Raw genomic sequence first — 18943 nt, 5'->3', positions numbered from 1 at the left:
AACAGGAAGTATTCACCCATCAATTGCGAACCTCCACAGATACCTACCTACTTACTTACTTAGCTACTTAGGTAAGTCAGTAGTACTCAAAGCACCCAGCAGATAGTCTAAATGTTCATTTTTTTTTTTAAAAAAAAAGACTGGCGGCAAAGAGCTGAAGATTCTAACTAAAAGGTCACTGAGCTAGCTATATTGTAAGTACTTACATACTAACGAACCCCTCCACAAGCAAGGGGGACCTTCGACCGGTGCCACCATCTTGGCCAACGATAATTCCAATCGATACATAACAAGCTTAATAAAAGCCAAGTGATAAGAAAAATAACATCCAGCTCTAGTCTATATTATACCTCTACTTAAAATCTCTATCATCTTGGATGGACGGACAGATAGATTGGGGGTTAACATATGCATCGTTTAAGTTAACATCTTCCCCCCACAGCAGTTGCCGTCGCTCACTTTCTTTCCCAAATTGCCCCGCTTCGCAAATCAATACTTTTAGATTTTGATTAAAAAACCCGCCGCCGTTTGACGCCAATCGGAAACCTCGCAAAAGATAACAAACCCAAAGTTCAATTGGAAAGGGAAAGGGAGAAAAAAACTAAGGTACGCATTTAACCCGGCTGACGGAGAAATTTAACCAGGGATGGATGTCGTTTGGGATGCAAGCTTAAGCTAGTTTCCGACCCGGACTCACTTTCCCCTCCCCTTCCTCAGCCTATCTGCAGCTAGCCTCTCTCTGTCCCCTCCCTCTCCGGACGACCGGCAAGAGAAGGTATAAAGCGGCATGGCTAATCTACTTACTTTCGTCAATCGAGACTCATGCACGCCTGAGAAAAAAAGGGTGTCCAAATGTGTATTTGTTAATGCATGATGCATGATGCCTCTTCAACAAATCATATCACCACCCCGCTTCGAATTCATTCGAATTCGCCAACAGTAAAACACACAAAAAGGTCTACTTAAAAGGACTGAAATTCTAAATTTCAAGACCAATCCAGTTCACACGGTATGGTATCATGCGTGATACTATTGATGATTTGATATAACATATACATATAATAATATAAACTATTGACTAAGTCAGGCCGCAGCTCGCGAGATGCAAACCGTAGTGAATCTAACTAACTATACATGACAGATGAAAAATAGATATAAAAAAGATATAAAAAATGATACTAAATAAAAAATAACAATAGTATATATAAAGAGAGATAGATGGTGGTCAAACGAACGAGTGTCAAGAAGAGTATAGAGAAAGAAAGAAAGAAATAAGCGAATCAAAATATAGACAGCGAAGGTGCATGCTTATAAACCATTCTTTTCGAAACCCCATTTTGCAGTTCAAACTAACGGATAGGAGAAAAGATGGCTAAATAAGAAGACGGTAGGGAAAAAAAAAGAATATGTAAAAACGTATTTCAATTCAATACTGAGGACAAAAAGTAGACGTGAGATAATGTGACAGGCAGTGAACAGTTTTGTTCCTCTTCTGCTCCTTCGTATAAAAAACACAAGTGTATGAAGAGACGAGGTCAATGTTAACGCCCAATCGTTGAAAATGCAGTTAGTTGAAAGTCGTTATTTGGTCGTTACGAGAAGTAAAAGGTCAACAGACAAAAATCAAAATTTTGGCCATAAGGAAATGTTTTCTGGAGGGAAAATTGCTTTTATGCCCACATATTGTGAGTGTCGGGAAGTGATCAAGTAGTTGAAAGTGGAAGGGAGTATAAGGGAGCGTAGGGGAGTGGAGCCCATGGAGCTACACGTCGAGGGTCGAAAGATCTCGAGTCCTCATATCCAGCCAGCAGATAATGAGGTTAATTGATCTATTCGGCATTTATACCGCATAAAGTAAATAACTTTGATGTGCTCGAAGACCGTTCTTTGGCTCGTCTGGCCATCACATAATACTAAATGCATGATTTAACATGCCGTTTTGGTGTGTCTAGTTATAAGATCAATTTAACGCTGTTGAGAAAGAAAAGAAAAGTTAGAACCGACACTGCGACTACCGGGGCTAGGAGTAAATACATACCCTTCTATTGCTAGTGGCCTGGTTGGCCTGCGGCTGTGGTTGTTGCTGCTGATAGACTGGCATGTTCGGAACTCCATTCATGGCTGGGTAGCCTCCATATGCTCCCATCATGTTCTGGGCCAACATAGGGTTAAAGCCTTGTGGGATTCCGACTGGAATAATAGGAGAACCAGCCATTCCACCTTGAGGTGTGATTGGGCTAGTATTCATCATGGCGGGGGAAGCCATTCCCGGCATTTGTGGAAGCTGATTGACATATCCTGGCATCGGGGCCGGAACAGCCGGATAATAGGCTTGCGGAACCTGTCGGCCCCCACGGCCAGCTGCCATCATAGTAGCTTGGTATTGTTGTTGGGTAACCATAGGGGCTTGTCCATACAAACTGAGTTGCTCCATAGTCTGAGCCATTTGGTCCATTCCTCCATTGCGGGGAATTTGGCCGTTAACAATACCGTAAGCAGCGGCCTGCTCATATGCGCCAAAGTTAACGGCGGCGGGGTTGATAGGCTGGTTGAATTCACGAGTTGGGGTACCGTGAGATTGGTGCTGGTTGTGGTGATGATCTCTGTTATGATGATGGTCACGGCTGCGGTTTCGTTCACCTCGGCTTGGGGAAGCAGTGCTATGTCCACGACGCTCGCGGGAATGTTCCTTGGTGCTACCACTCCTAGTCGGTAACCCAACCTCGTCCATGAGTCGCTTATAGCCCTGAGCAGGGTGTGCCTTGATCTTTATCAAAACGTTCTTGACATTCTGGACAACCTCTGCGCGAAGAGCCTCATCGAAGAACGGTGTGGTGAGCACCTTGAAAATTAGGGTCGCTCCACAGGTGTGATCAATGAGGATAGCTTCCAAAGTCTTGTCACCTGCGGAGAAGAACATCGCACGCAAAATAGCTTCACGGGCTTCCGGCTCGTTCCTTTGATTGATCACCTTGAGCACGGTAAGGTATGCGACCTTATGAGTGCACAAATGGACGAGATGGGGAACCAATCGCGGAGCAAGAACGGTCCTGCGGTTTGGGAAGGTGCAAGTGTCGAGCAACCAGGTAAGCAAGAGGGCGCCGTTGGCATTGGTTGCCAATTGAACGCTGTGTAGCGAGATAGCAGCGGCCATCATCCTCTGCTGATCCTTGTTGGCATGATGGGATTCCAAGCAGGCACGCATGGCACGAGCACCAAATCTACCTTGAGAAATCTCCCAGATCTTTCCAAGCATGGACTCGAAGATGAAGTTATTGTATGGAGCACCAAATCGCAAGCAACATTGCAAAACGTAGTTGCCATACTGGTCCAAGAAGAGAGCAACGGTGTAAGGACGAAGGCTTTCGCAAATGACATTCTTTTGATCATCAGTGCGAGCGACATCGATAATCTTTTGACCGGCCCAAGTTCCATTCTTATGGACACCGATCTCAGCGAGATGTGGGGCGATTTGCTTAAGCATCTTCATCTTGACTTCTTCAGAGCAGAATTCAAAGAGCTTCTGGACCACGGTGTTGCCAAGATAATCGCTTGCTAACTCAGAAATCTCATCCAGCATTCCTTCAGCAATCTCCTCGATCTCAGCTTGGGAACAAGTATTATTGTCGATGCGCTTCCTGATATCACGCAACTTGGGGGCATCATGAACCCTATTGTGGCTTGGCTCTTGGATAGATGGAATCTCATCGGCAAAGCTGTTGTAAGTGATGGAGATGTCAACACTTTGGCCGATACGTTCAGCTTCCTGTTCGGTAGCGCCAAATTCCTGGACGATCTTAACAATATCAGTCTTGAGATCGGAAAGGTCGGGAACGGCAATGGCGGCGTCTAGATCAGCATCTTCACCGGTAGCATCCTGAGGGCTGCTTGCTCCAGCATCGGTAGCAGATTTTCCGTTGGCCATAGCGTTCGGATCAGGGCTTGGAGTACCGATCGGTCCCGGGGTACCGGAGTTCGGAGTGGTGGGTACTTTGGCGAACCCAATACGAACTGGGCCAGCGCCAGGGAAGATTTCCTTCCCATTGAGGACGCTTCTGGATTGTACGGCCGACTCGACGCGTTCGAAGTTGACAAACCCGCAATTCTTGTGAGTCAGGACTCTAGCCGACTCGATCGGTCCGTAGTTCTGGAAGATGGCAACAAGGGATGAAGTTGTGGTTGATGCTGGGATGTTTCCGAGCCACAGTGCTCGAGTTGGGCCTTCAAGACCTTCTTCCACAGTGCTTAAAAGAGCAGCTTCACCGCCACTGGAAGGCCGGGGGAGCAACCCATTGGCAGCGAGCTGGCCGTTGTCAAGTGTGAAATAATCTCTTTCCACCCCCATATCAGAAGCTGAGACACTGTCACCCAATCTGGAAGGAGTGGTCATATAACTCTTCATGGTGCGGGGGGCCGGACTATCTAAGATTCCGGCAGTTCGCGCTCGAGGACGATTAGCAGTAAAATTACCGGCAGAGTAAGGGCTGGTCATAGCTTGAATGTGTGCTTGGACCTGTGCCTGTTGAAATACGGTTGCGCTGACAGTGTTAGGAGTAACGTTTCCACTTCTAGCGTCGTACTCCCGATTAAGTTCCTCCTCTTCATCCTCCGCGTACTTCTCCTTAGCATTGACGGAATAAGATCTGAGGCGGGTAAGGTTACGTTGGAGGGTAGCGGGATCGGTCATAAGCTGTTGTTGAGGAATTTGGATAACCCTTTGGGGGTCAGCCATAGACGCATAGCCGAGAGGAATAGTGTTTATACGGGTGACAGGAGGGTCAGCTAGTCCTAAGTAGTCCAATGTTCGCATGGGACCATTGTGTTCATCGTCCCTAGAAAAAGATGATTGGGCGGGGCTGGTAGGTCCATTGGTGGAGGATGTGCTGATGCCTCTTTCGCGAGCAGTAGGCTGCCAGGGGCTCGTATTAAAGATAGAGGTGCCGAAGGGAGAAACGTAATTTGCTCGAGGAGGTAGATTCAAAGATCCGGACCTCAATCTAGACACCACAGCGGAGGTCGAGAGATTTGACCCATTTTTAGAGAGATCGGACTCAGAGTTGCTGTTGATCGATGCCGATTTAAAAGGGCTCACCGACGGGCTCGGACGGCTGGTTACCGGCATAGGAGGCCCCGGGGGAGGCAACAACCCACCACCAGGTGGAAGCCTCGATGGCATCGTACCAGCACGGGCCCGACGGCCAATTGGTGGGGCCAACCCTGGTGGGGCATTGGTAGTAGTGGTCGGAGCTGTGAGGTTTTCGCCATAGGTAGGGGAGGTGACCTCTTCTTGGATGGTATCATGCTCGCGAATAGAATTGGTCGTGTTCAAAGGGCCCCAGATGACAGATGTGACACCTTCTTCAGCCTGGATTTCCCTCGCCCTAAATATGGAACGCCCAAAGTTAACAAAAGAAACCCTCCCACTCTCACTTTTTCTATTTTCATTTTCCACCGAATTCCAAGGGGGGCCGAAGCTCGTGTGTGTGGCTAGATAATTACCTCTTGCTATATAATTTTCCACCTTCATAATTAGAAGGAGACCCAGCCCCTCGTCGCATCGAGTTCGCGTTTTGAGGCGTAGTCAACATGATGATATTCGTCGGAATTGTAAATCAGCAGTAACAATCAAGTCCGATAAAGTTGAATCTAAAGGCGTAACGGCAATCGTAATCTTGCAGGATTTTGTATATGGAAGCAGGTAGATGGGTAAAGTATTATGAATTAGACGTTAGGGACTCCTTCGCGCAATAGAAGATGAAGATGAAGTCGATATCGATATCGCTATAATAAATCAACAAGCTGAGCCAACCGGTGACGCTCGTTAAAAATTACAATTGCAGCTTTCTTTTTTGGATTGGATCTTCGGAGAAAGGCTGCCGTCAAGGGCCAATATAAAAACACGAGGTTATATAAAGCCCGTCGCGGGGAGTGTATATGTATCTGGAGATATATTGAAATAAGGATCGTGGAGCTGTAAGAGGCCTTTACACATTAAGCGATTATCCGTTCGGTTATGCGAAGAGCATGCTGAGTGCTACTACCACGGCCAGAGTATAATCGTTAGGAAGGTTGACTCGACCCGGGAAAAAAAAAATAACGCGCACGGGACAGGAAGGGAGAGGAAAAAGAGAGGAAAGGGGATCAATTCCGACACTTACCTGTAACCAGGCACTTCAATTTTCTTCGATAAACCGCGATATAAAGAGCCCGTCCTTATGGTGGGTAGGTAGATGATAACGATGAAGGAGATGAGGAGCAGAGGAGGAGAAAGCGGAGGCGGAGAAGTAGAAGAAGTGGAAAGGAAAGGCTGACGTTGCCTGAGCTGGGTGAGGCTCGTTAACGTTTCTTGTTGGCGGGCCGAGAAAAAAGGAAGGTGTGTGGGCCTCTCTCGAATTGATTGATTCAAGCTTCGAGAAAAAATTAAAAAGAGCAGTATCAATGGGAATGAATATAATAAGATCCGTATCAATTGACTCGACGGATGAATGAATTGTGACTGCCTTGCGGGAGTTAAGTTTGGTTTGGAGAGAAAAGGGCTGACAGCGCCAGGAGCTTTTGAGGGACCAGTGGTAGTTCCCCTTGAACCGTCGTTTGAGCAAACCCGAGACACAGGAGAAGCAGAACGGGATCTCTAGCGGTTGCAGGCCAATTATATTCGGACAACCTGCCTCACGAAAGAGCGGGCAAAGGCACAGGAAAAAGGAGAGGGGAATGGATATGGATGGCGGATTCGAAGGATGGAGGGGAAGGGATGATATGATATGATATGATATGATGATATGGTATGATAGATCGATATGATATCAACAGGAATGCAATAATTGTTAAGCTGCCCGTGTCTGGAGAATTCTAGAAAGAATTATCAACCGTCCTTCGCTGTTTAGCCTTCGACCTTTGACTTTCAACTGTGTCTTCGTGTCTTCGTCCTTGTCCTTGTCCAAGACCAGAGAGTACTATACCAGTCCAGGGAGGGAGGAAACCGAATTGAAGTCGGAGGAAAACGCTTTGCAAAAATGCAATGCAATGCTCGCAACCAGCTATGTGAGAAGGGAGATAATCGATTATAAAGGCAGTAGTCCGAAGATATTGACAAGTTGTCCCGAGCTAGCTATAAAAGAAGCTTGAAGAGAAAATGGACAATGGACAATGGGCGAACTTTCAAAAAAGGAAACAATAGAAAAGGGAAAAAAATAAAATAAAAAATGAAAGAAGAATGGTACCGGTATGGTTTAGTAGAGTCTAGTATAGATGGTATGGTGGTGGAGGGAGTATGTGGAATATTACTATTACGATGTGACTTGTATACCGGTAGCCAATACACAGACACACTACACTCACACTAAACAAGCAAGGTAAAAAAGGTTCAATTCAAAAGAAGAGGCCGTGGCAAGGAATTAACAAGTGGGGAAGAGTGAAGAAGAAGACGAAGAGATCAGTTGGACAGACAGACGGGAAGGATTACAAAGATGGGAAAAGAAACCGCTGAAGAAAAAACAGGTCAGCAACTTTGGCCCAAAAGACCAACTTGGACTTGTTTCGACTTTTAAACAGCTACCGAGCACGGAGGTCCTGCGAGCAAAGGCACAAGAGCCGGCCAGACTGCTAGTCTTCATGCGCTAAAGGGTACATCTTCCCGTACAGAGTATCTACTAGTTTCCTGTCGGCAAGGAGGCAGGTCAGTGCGGGCAAATATCAACTGTACTGACATTATTCGGACGGTGGACCCTGGAACAGACAGGAATGTATGTATGTATTGAACATCGACAGTATGTACTTACTTCCATACAGTACATACAGTATACATACATGTATACATATATTACATACGGGGCACGGCATGCGGCCGGGAAAATTTCAGTTGATGCAAATTATTCATGATGGCATATCCGGACCCTGGGGCCACGTTTTTCTTTCTTTTCCTTTCTCTCCCCCTTGGATCCATGGAGGTAACAGGGGAATGCCAATTGATTACCTACTCGATGATATAATTATCTCGAGTGTCGTCTCATCGATCCTATGTAATGTAGATGTCTGTCTGTCTGTCTGTTTGTCTGTCGGTCCGGACCTTACAGCGCGCTACTTATGCAATGATGTAGCTTCCATGTACATGTACCTCCATACGTATACATGAAAGTACATATTCACCATCGATGGTTGTGGATTAATTCGGCTCGAAAGTACCGAGATGTACGGCCGTGATATGGAGGGTAATGCCAGATGTCCGCATGAAACATCTCTAGCTGTATGCATGCGCACTCCATGTATGTATTGTCGATTGCCCGCATCCGAACACAGTTCGTTCACTGGCTAGCTAGCCCATGCCTCCGGCTGCTACTCGATCGAACGGGAGGGAAAGTTGGTCTCTTCATGCTTTCCCTTTCCGTGCCTAGTAAGGCAGCTTGAAGATTTTCCAAGTTGCAATTGCCTGGGTTTTGTTTCCGCGCTAACGATCGTGCCCAAACATTTCTTTCTCTTTGGCCGTCATGTTTCCAAAGGAGCGTTCGCATTCGAAATAAATTTAAAGAGGCTGCTCACGGGGAGGCATTTCCTTTTTTTTCCTTTCCTTTTTTTCTTCTTCTTCTTTCCTCATCGTGACACCATTCTCAAAATCATGACCTGAAACCGTTTAAACCTGTCTTTGCACCAGCTTGTTACCAGGGCCGTGGTATTCGCCTGATACATCAGGAAACCTGCACAAATTCAAGCAATCAATTGCAACCCAAATTTAAATTATTATTTTTCAACAAAAAAAAATAATCTGTCAATGCAAATGCATACTTGCGCTTGATACCAACTATATCACAACATCGATCCGGGGGTCATGCAGTCAAAAAGGGTGCTCGTTTACCTGAAACAGTTATCGTTACCGACCAATTTCGTAAGATTCGAGAAGCCTGCCAAAAATGCACTTGGACGTCTGAGGTTATTCAGCCGGCTAGATCGACCAGACCGGAGAGAGGGAAAATGCAAGCTCCTAGCAAGTCCGACCCCACCATCTTCAGCTACACAAAGCCGTTACAAATTCCAACTGTACTTGCAACAGTTGGACATATGTTGCATATCCGTAAAAACAGTTGTTCCGAACAGAATGTTGTAATGTAATTGAAACGAATGTCGGGTATTGTCATGTTGCATTGGGAAGATCTAAGCAGAAGACGTCGAAACGTGTTAAAGTCACGTGGTTTGTGTTCTGTGTTGCGCAACCTTTGTGCCAAGACTTTTCGGCGTCGCGTTTCATCAATTAATACTGTTGAAACTTCAAATCCACATCAATCACCCAACAACTACAGCTACATCCGTACCCCCCATCCACCGTCATACCAGCAGTCACACCATGGCGGAGATGGATATAGACGGCAAAAGCGATGCCGAATCTAGCGGCGAGGAAGGTCTACAACTCCCAGAGACCTTGATCGCAGGTCGTGCACGCCGTTCGACCGCTGGCAATCGTCTTGCCCAGCTTCTCCAACAGGAACAACCAGATGACATCGACTTACTTTTCGAAGAGGACGGCGATGATGACGACTTTGAGGCAAAGCACGAATCCGACGTAGACCTCGGCTCCTCATCTGATGAAGAGGACAAGCCACAAGATCAGGACGAGTTATCGGGCGAGAAGAAACTAGAGCAGGAAGAACGAGCTGCCAAACGGCAGAAGAGGGCTTTTCCGGGACAGAAGGAGCTTGATAAGCTGGTTAAGAGACAGCAGAATCTCCGAGAGAAACGTGTCACGATTCAGGAGCCTGATCAAGCTACGAAGACGCTCACGGATGACGAAAATACTCCCCGTGCGCGAAAGAAGAGCGAGCGTATCTCCTGGATCCCCACGGCCGAAGATTTACCATCACGGCAATCTACACGGCGTCAAACCGTGGCTAACAAGCAATTGATCCATGAAAGAATGAAAGAGAGCAATGAGCGCCGACTCAAAGTTATCGCTGCGATGAATGAGGCCTCCCAAAAGAAGAAGGTTGAAAAGACGGAAATGACACAGGAAATGCGTTTAGAGAGAGCCAAAAAAGTTGAGGAGATAAATAAAAAGAGTTTAAACAAGTGGCAGGTAGCTGAAGAGGCCCGTTTAGAAGCTCAACGAGCTAAACTAGCTGCCCTGCACAATAGGAAGATTGAAGGCCCGTATATCCGATTTTACAGCGGCAGGGCAGAATACGGCGCTAATGGTAAACTTATTACTATGGGAAGGCGCAAAATGGTCGAAGAACTCCCCGACGTTGTTGAAGTCAAGAAACCGGATGAGAAAACTACGGATGAGAAGACTACGGATGAGAAGACTACGGATGAGAAGACTACGGATGAGAAGACTACAGATGAGAAAGCTACAGATGAGAAAGCTGCAGAGGAGAAAGCTGCAGAGGAGAAAGCTGCAGAGGAGAAGACTACGGATGAGAGGACTACGGATGAGAGGACTACGGATGAGAGGACTACGGATGAGAGGGCCACAGATGAAAAAGTCATGGAGGAGAAGACTGTGGCTGAGAAGCCTATAGGTGAAAAGCCTATAAGTGAGAAGCCTGTGGATGAGAATACAGATTCAAAGTCTACGGATACCCCAGCCTCCATCGGTATCAAAGAACCGGATGAAGATGTTGTAATGGAAGATGCACCTCAGGTTCCAGCTATTGTAGAAAAACCTAGGGGCCTCGACACCAATGGCACAGGCCTGCCTGAGCCAATCGCTAGCGCCGAGCCGTCAACCCAACAGCAACCTTCCTCACCGCCGACAACTTCTCAAGTTCCAACATATGCTTTGGTTCCCTCTGATGCGGATGGCTCGTCGGATGATACACAGCATAAAATAGCTGCGCAATTGCAAGGAGACCTTGACGCTTCCCTTTTCCCCTCAAAGCCTCAAGTCTCTTCCCAAACCTACATCGTGTTAGAAGGGTTCACTAAGCGGGAACTCAACAACAAAGAGCTTGCCAGTAAAGTCCTCTTCCCGCACAATAATGGCCCACTTCCTAGTAAGCAATTATACCCTTACCTTAGCTACCCAAACATCAAGAAGTTTCTAACCTGTTTCCAGAACCCGAACGCCCATTGTGCGTTACCACCAGTCTGCCAGCCCGCTACAAGGACCCGTCAACTGGACTCCCATATGCCAGTTTGTTCGCATATAAGCAGATCCAAAGGGTTAAAGCGGGTGGTCTTCAATGGAACAACGAACTTCAGTGTTTCTTCGACGTACAAGAAGCTGCGTCCGGGGTTCCTGAAGGGTTCAATGACTAAAATCGAACTCATTCCTCCTTTGTGATGTTTTTTTAGCGTGTATTTTTACATATTTCTCCGACATCTATATGCATCACTGGCGTTTGGTGTGAGTTTTCACAATGGTAATATCCTTTACTTGTATATTTTGCTCACGGGGTCGTTTCGGGGTTGCTACTAAAACAAAATTTTCATAGTCTAACGGCCGCGAATGGGGACAAATGGAGTTTCTATTAAGATGGTATTCTTCAACAGAAGTTAATATTTAACACAAATATCTATTTTTATCTATAAACTTTAAAGCTTTAATTTTAGACGACAACGCCACTCAGTTTCTTCTAATACTTAGGAACATCTAGACACATCAAATTCACACCTTCGTTACAATCTCGTCTCGTCGAGAAATAGACCACGGAATGCTACCGACCGAGGAAGCGGCTATTTTAGATGGTTCGTTAGCAACAGAATAGTCGCAAGCTCAGCCAGCATAGGAGAAAAAGTATGTTTATGTGACTTACGTCGACCAGCCACACATTTGAAGCTTGCAATTCGATCATTCCAGTTATTACCAAATGACCTCAAGTCCTTGCTACCTGGATAGTAAATTGTCGCCACACCGGCCTGGGTACCACAGTTCGAAGCACTTTAGGGTTCCAAGAACTCGCTTGTTAGTATAGAATAACTCGCCTCATTGTCGTCTCCAACTTCTAGATAAGGAGAGGGGGGTTATTCAGAACACATACCCATAAATTGTGCAGATGGTACCTTCATCTGGGCCGAACGACGAGATTTTACGAAGGTATGGAGCGCTGAGGTTGATGCAGGTATTGAGAGCGTAGACGTTGTAGGATGGGGAACCGGCAAAGTTGATGTCGAGGGTGAAGTAGACCTTGATTTGGATGTTAGCCTATACCATCTCGATTACAGTTTTTATTAAATATTGAAACATACACCACCGACGTTCCCTCGTCTTGCTATCGAAGGACGTTCAGTCACGGCTGGTCTAGCTTCAGCTACGGCATTTGGGGCGGCGAAGGCAGAGCCGGCGAGGGCGAGGAGGATTAAATCTGGTCGCATATTTTCGGTATAAGGATTTTTGATAGTTGATTTTAAAGATGTTAAATATATAAAAGGCGTATTAATATATTAATATTGTAGTAATCAAAAACTTTGAAGCTATGAAAAATATATCTATGATCCCTGGTGATCCTCTCTATAATTCCAAAATATTCTGGGAACCATCATTCCTCCTTATATAGTATTATAAACACCCCCCCCCCCCCACGTGCACTCGGACTGACGGGAAAGGGAGAAAAAACTTCATTCAAATCCGTGAAGTTGAGTGCTTTGTTACCCTGTCAAATCATCACCATACGTATACATGCATCTCACCATATCTCTTGGCCCTTTGAGGATCCATAGATACTATACCTAATTACTATGCTGCGGCTTCCTTGGCCTCGTCGGAAACTCACGTTTTCCGAGATTAGTTTCAGGAGTCGAGTCAACCCTCGGGACGTGAGCGCTAGTACCTCTTGCTGACTACTGTGTGCTACCTCAAGCTGCCCTTCCGATTCGATAAATTCGAATCTCGCGATCCCGCGTATGTACCCATGCTCAATTGTTTACGAGTTTTCGGATCAGATCAGTTGAAAACGACAAAAATAACAATGAAAAGGCGGTGAATAATTGGTTCCTGAACCCTTTTAATTTTTTTCCAAGGGCGCTACAAATTCGTAGACCTTAAGCTTAGTACTGAGCTGAGGCAGTAATAAACGAAAGAGAGGGAAGGTTCCCAAAGAAAGAAAGACGTCCGCTCCCATTACCCGGTTACAGAAGCGCAATGTATGCGGATGTGTACTATGAATATACGTAGGAACTTGGATGCTGAGGAGATATAAGGCGATATCCAGACGGCAGCTTTGCCTTATTCGTGTCCCAAGACCGATGGGTATCGGTCTTAGAGCCTCAATTGAGACATGTCTTTTCCAGGTAGGCTAAAATCTGACATCTTGCTTCTAAGCGATGTGGATTTCAAGTCGGACCTTAATTATAATTAAACTAAAGATAAGGTGATGTATGGACTACGTGTGTGCTATATACGTAGACCCATAGGGCCGCGGGTTGCATGGATTGAGATTTATTCCGATTCGATTCCGATGGGAACAGCGGTGGATTGCAATTGGGATCCTTGAGGTTGTGGTAGGGTGGAAAACTCGGATTTCCAAAATTATAAATATCAATGCGCCATTCCAAGACGGATGCTTGGGCTAGGACCCTGAATGCTTATTATGGAAACAAACCAAGGCCAAGGTCGAGCTTCATAGTTTTCGCAGGATCAAAAGCAATTCTCTTCATACTTTTTTTCTTCTCTTCCTTTTGTCTTTGTTCAGTCCACTAGCCACGTACTGCCACGAGTCGGGTCGAACACGTTCACACACTGATTTATGTGGGTATGTATGAAGCATGCTGTATGTATGTACTCCATACATAACACCATCACATATTTTCCGAATACCCTCAAACCGGAAATATTCCAAGTTTCTTTCGCTCTGACCCTTGAAAATACCCATTCAGAAGTGAGCGCCGACATTTCGAATTGTTCCATTATCATTGCCATGACCAATGCATATGCATTATGTCGCTGGATCGTAGTGGTCCCCCCACGCGAGCTCGTGGTAGATGCATACATGCAGTACAGTACATGGATGGTATAAGATGCAGATATGATCCAACCACACCACCCACGAGCTTGGACTTGGAGCTTGAAATTTTGAGCTCGAGCTTGGTTGAACCGATGGCGAAAGGGTTGTAATCTTCTAGTCTTGTCTTGTTTTAAAATTTCGTGGTCGACTGCTAGTTGTGGAACCGTTGTGATAGCTTGCTGCTAGTTAAGTAAGGTATGTAGACTAGTGAGTGACTGGCCTAGTTAGCTGCGGTTTCGACCACCCGCCTCCCGATTCCCGCGTGATGGACTTTAGCTTGTTTTGAAGTAATAATATACCTTCATTACATATGTCGGGCAAGAAAAAAGTGATTCCGCTGTGATAATGGGGAACCGGCAGCGCTAGGGCTTTGTGTGATAGTATACACACATACCTCCTCAGTACTGCAGTGGGGGATATTCTCGAGTCGAGATGGATCGAATCGAGTACATACTGAGTGTTCTGTGTATATCTCCTTTTTTCCACGTCTCAGATCGATTTTTTTCCTTCTCTTTCTTTCTTTTCTTTTCTTGTCTTTCCCCTTCGGATTCCGATTTGCTAAGTGAATTGAAGCCGGCCGGGGTGGTGATGTTTCGCAATTGCATTGGCCCAAGATTGAGTGCCGTACGCCTCCCCCACATTGGCATCGTGCTCAGATACCCTTTTACCCCGGATTACTCTCGAAACGAAGACCATGTCTGTGTGTGTGCATCTCATTGTCGGAGTTCACCACTCTAGAAAAGCCACGAAACTCTGGGGATTTTTGACTGGCCAAGATATGCATATGTAAGAGAGAGGAGTGTGTGTATGAATTCTAATGGATGGATGGATGGGGGTAGCAGAAGCAGTAGCTCTAAAAAGAAGCCTGCATGCTCATCTCGGGTTTCCCCTTCGAACATCTACCGTTCTTTTTTCTCTCTTTCTCTTCTCTTTCTGTCTTTCTCCATTCCGATCCCTCAAGAATTTTATTAATTCTTTCTCCACCTTTTTTCTCCTCTTTCGTTTACATTCGTTTCCATCGAACGGAAAGGTTACGGTCTTGTTTGATTGAATGACGACAAGATAGTATATTAATCGAGTCGTTCTACTACAAAAGGACATCGATCCAACAGACATCCCAAACAACAGCACAGACTATCTTCAACTTAACTGTCTACTACTACCTGCCTAGCTAAGCCTTTTGCTTGACTCGGGTAGTCTTCGCACTAAGTTAAATTCGCGCGGATAGCTTTAATCTAGCGGCAGTGATAGACGAGTTCTGGTTCTGCAATTGCATCCGGACAATACGCAATCAATCAATCAATCAATCAACCACCACAGATCGACCGCTCAATAGCTGTCGACATTCACACACACATACAATCACACACCCCTTTCGAAGGACTCGAACATTTAGCCATCTGGTCTACAGACTGCATACCCATCTTTGCAAGGGAATAACCTAACGGCTGTCGCTGTCACCATCTGGACCAGGCAAGACGTGCGTTAATTTAGGCGAACTGCAATTGGTTCTAGAAGTCCCAGGATCCTTAGCTGTTTTCCCCTAACGACAACCCGACAGTCCCGCTAGTCAGGATCGCTTGTGAAGCAAGCAGCAAGCATCTGCAACAGCTTGTGCATGATCACAGGGAAGGGGGGAAAATTCTTCGATCCAAAGGAAACCTTGAGAAAGAAAAAAAAATAAAAAAAAGTTTCCAACATCAGGCATCGCATACACTTCCCGGATACCGCTAAGCTAACTAGGAGTTTAACGGTTAAGTTATTATCTCTTGCTGGCTGGCAATTACGAGTGAGAGGATAACCAAATAACGACAGCGTTTGACTTTGGCTTTCTGTTTTGACAATTCTGTTTGCGTGAAGACCAAGCTTATCTTTCACTCAATATTCCTCCTTCCTCGCACTCCTTCTCTTTCGCCTTATCTGCGCAGGGGGAGCCAATCACCAAAAATAAAGACAGGCTAAAAAGCTACCTGGCTGCGAGACAGGATACGTTTTGGGGCCAGCTCCAGATACCACCCCAAGTTGGTCTTGCCTCTGGTTAGCTTCTGCGTCACAGATAGTGAGGTGCAGCGTCGGCCGACGGTGCTCGCTCGCTCGTTGCTGTGTTAGCAGGTGGATCCCCCCAGGAAGAAGCAGAGTTCCTGAGGAATAAATCGCTCGCGGGCTTCCAATTTGTCTTAGCTGCTGGCAGCAGAATTTCAGACGCGCGACTCTATAAAGGACGGACTGAACAGAGCTCAAGAGAATAAAAGAAAGAAGAAAGAAAGAAAAGGACAAAAAACTAGTGAGAGGTATCATTGATATCATCATCGTCGTCGTCATTACATTTCTCTAATTACTAGAGATAAAGTGACCGGTCTCGTCGTCGAAATTCAGATTTCCGCCGCCGTCTTGTCGCTGGTGGTTGCACCAAAAGCGGAAAGCAATTGCAGTTGCAACCCAACTGATATCATAGCATTGATACCGTCCTTACCAGACATACCTGGGGCTTGCACAGCACTCTGATCAGCTCAGACAGATAGGAACCAAGCCATACCAACCGACCAGCCAAAAAGCATAAATAAGAAATAAGATTTTTTTTTTCAAGGCCGAGGCATTAATATCATTTATTACATTTACAATGGCTGCTGCTGTGCGAAGAAAGGCCATCAGACCGCCCCTTCGAAAGTCTGCCACTGTCTCTTCTTCCTCATCTCGAGGCCTTCCACCACCAACATCCTCAGCTGTCGCCGCCCGTGAGAAGAAGGCTTCCGCCAGATCAGCAGGAGCAGAAATAGATCCATTGATGGCGGCCAGTTTTCTACCATTCTGGTGAGTACTTTTTTTTCTTCTCTATCCCATTCTGTTTTATTGTTATTCGTCTTTGGTGATGCGAATGGCGTATCTTGGGGTTTTACGTAATACCCGTCGACATCGTGTTAGCTCCAACCAACATGCCAGACCAACAACCATCACGATATCGAATCTCTGCGAATGTATTGACTGACTTCGGCCTTCTTTTTTTTTATGATAGTTCGTTTTGCGAGAAGCAAATTGTAATTCCCAACAACGGGATTTTATATTGCAGTGAAGCGTATGTTATATACTCCTTTCCTCGGACTTATTTCCAACTTCATCCAAAACTAATATAATAATATCTCCGTTTCTAAATATATAGATGTCGACGACGGGATCGAGATACAAAGTCAAATCCAAGTTCTGCACCTGTCAGCGGCTCGGTTCCGCTTCAGCTCCATGGTGGTTTCGGATCATGTAGTACTCCTCCAATATCTCCTAGACTGGGTTATGCCGACATTGCCCCGCCGAATCTAATTGCTCCATCGTCGCCGACATCCGCTCGTTCGATACCCATGGCAAGAACTGTATCCAATCCTCTGGGGGACTATGGCCATGTATCCTTTTCTCCGCCATCCGACCCCATCCCTCTCCATCGAAGGCCGGCATATGAAATATCATACCCGAGCATATCTGCGCCGCCTTCGCCTACAAGCAGCAGTGGGGTGTTTCTGCCATCCAAACGCCCTCACCATCTACCTCGCAATAACACTTTCACATCAATACCCAGTCTTACAAATTCGCCTGCGGCAAGTAGTACATCTTCACATGGAACATATAATCCATACCAGGGGAACTTCGCTCGTCCACTACCTCCAATTCGTAATCCTTATGCTTACTCACACAACTCTTCGCCACGATCTATCGACCTTGTAACCCCGATCAACAGCATAACATCACAGCCGGCTGATATGATTTCTATGGGCCCACCTGCTGCATTGACAGAACAGCAAATTTACGAAAAACAAGCAGTCTACAACCAGGGACAGGGTCAAGGAAGCCTCAAGAAGCTCTTCAACTTCGAGGGCATGCGAGCACCACCGCAGCCAATGATGCGAAGCTCGCCGATGGCTAGTCGAGCAGCTAGCCCGGGCCCCTATATGACGACTAGCAGGTCGAGTAGCCCAACTCCTGGGGAGAGCACAAAGCTTAGAAGCACCTGGACCGATATCTATTAATCAGCATATATACTTTGTTTTATCCGTCAATATACCCTTTTGGATACACATCAGCATAAACTTCGTTATCAGCATATAGTAATATTGGGATGGAAATGGCCGGTTTTCTTTTTTCTCGTCTTGCTTTCGTTTGCACTTTAGTCCTATCTCCATGCAATTTTAGCGTCCAGGAATACCGCGCGGGACTATATCATACAACAATTTTTCACGACGTTCTACGAATCCCCTTGCGTCAAAGTTTTTCATTTTCACCATTTCCGTATACATTTTATCATCCATTCCCCCCCTTCCCGGGATAGCATTTCTTAATTAATTCTTCCACTTCTGTTCATCGATACCTACGAACACACACGTTCTTCTCGACGGTCACACACGAATGCACCCACGCAAACGCACGAGACACAAGATTTGTGGGCCCGGAGTACCCTTTCCGGGCAGGCTTCTTGGGTTTATGGTTGCCTATATGGATTTATCTCGATCAACATGTCTGAATCTGGAACGTCGTACGCCTTTTTTTTTATACAGGATTCTACATTTACGGCAGCTACGATCTTGATATGCATCATATATCATTTTGATGATAAGCTTATCATATTCTCTTTTCCATGAGGGGAGAGAGATTATGTTAATCTGTACAACAATGGTACAAGATTCACGAGGAAGATGATAATTATATCACGAATTTCTTTTGATCGATTTCAATATCTGATTTCGTCATCCTTTTTTTTCATTTTCTTTTCATTTTATTTTTATTTTTTCATAATATAATGATATCTTTGTTTAATTCTTTCTTGTGTTATCATCGTTTCATCATTTCTGATAGCTCTTTCTTTTCAACTGGTGGAGTTTGTGCAGCCTGCTTTTTTTTTCAGTTTTTGTGTTTTTTGTAAGCATAGATAGCAAGCGATTTTTTGATTTATTTGATTGATATATTTTGGTTTATTGTCTAATGATGCAATATGACAGGCCTTGATGGTCTTTGATCGAATTTTTTGGTCTGCT

General features: G+C 45.6%; 4 protein-coding genes across 4 annotated transcripts; 2 read left to right on the top strand and 2 right to left on the bottom strand.

Moving 5' to 3' along the window:
* Window positions 1-1965: 1965 nt before the first annotated feature.
* AOL_s00043g486 (uncharacterized protein) lies at window positions 1966-5588 on the bottom strand (the record flags this gene model as incomplete). The annotated part of the gene is made up of 3 exons (XM_011120972.1): window positions 1966-1971; window positions 2039-5381; window positions 5500-5588. 3 exons carry the CDS (start codon window positions 5586-5588, stop codon window positions 1966-1968), a joined length of 3438 nt encoding a protein of 1145 aa, XP_011119274.1.
* Window positions 5589-9334: 3746 nt separating this feature from the next.
* Window positions 9335-11244, top strand: AOL_s00043g485 (uncharacterized protein; the record flags this gene model as incomplete). Its single annotated transcript, XM_011120971.1, has 2 exons — window positions 9335-10979; window positions 11042-11244. 2 exons carry the CDS (start codon window positions 9335-9337, stop codon window positions 11242-11244), a joined length of 1848 nt encoding a protein of 615 aa, XP_011119273.1.
* Window positions 11245-11593: 349 nt separating this feature from the next.
* Window positions 11594-12300, bottom strand: AOL_s00043g484 (uncharacterized protein; the record flags this gene model as incomplete). Its single annotated transcript, XM_011120970.1, has 4 exons — window positions 11594-11661; window positions 11742-11866; window positions 11967-12112; window positions 12175-12300. 4 exons carry the CDS (start codon window positions 12298-12300, stop codon window positions 11594-11596), a joined length of 465 nt encoding a protein of 154 aa, XP_011119272.1.
* Window positions 12301-16548: 4248 nt separating this feature from the next.
* On the top strand, window positions 16549-17941 carry AOL_s00043g483 (uncharacterized protein; the record flags this gene model as incomplete). Its single annotated transcript, XM_011120969.1, has 3 exons — window positions 16549-16739; window positions 16942-17001; window positions 17086-17941. 3 exons carry the CDS (start codon window positions 16549-16551, stop codon window positions 17939-17941), a joined length of 1107 nt encoding a protein of 368 aa, XP_011119271.1.
* Between the last annotated feature and the right edge of the window lie 1002 nt (window positions 17942-18943).

Source organism: Orbilia oligospora, assembly GCF_000225545.1.
Source record: "Orbilia oligospora ATCC 24927 unplaced genomic scaffold scaffold00043, whole genome shotgun sequence".
In the NCBI taxonomy this organism is placed as follows: Eukaryota; Fungi; Ascomycota; class Orbiliomycetes; order Orbiliales; family Orbiliaceae; genus Orbilia; species Orbilia oligospora.
This window is presented reverse-complemented; position numbering and strand designations above follow the sequence as displayed.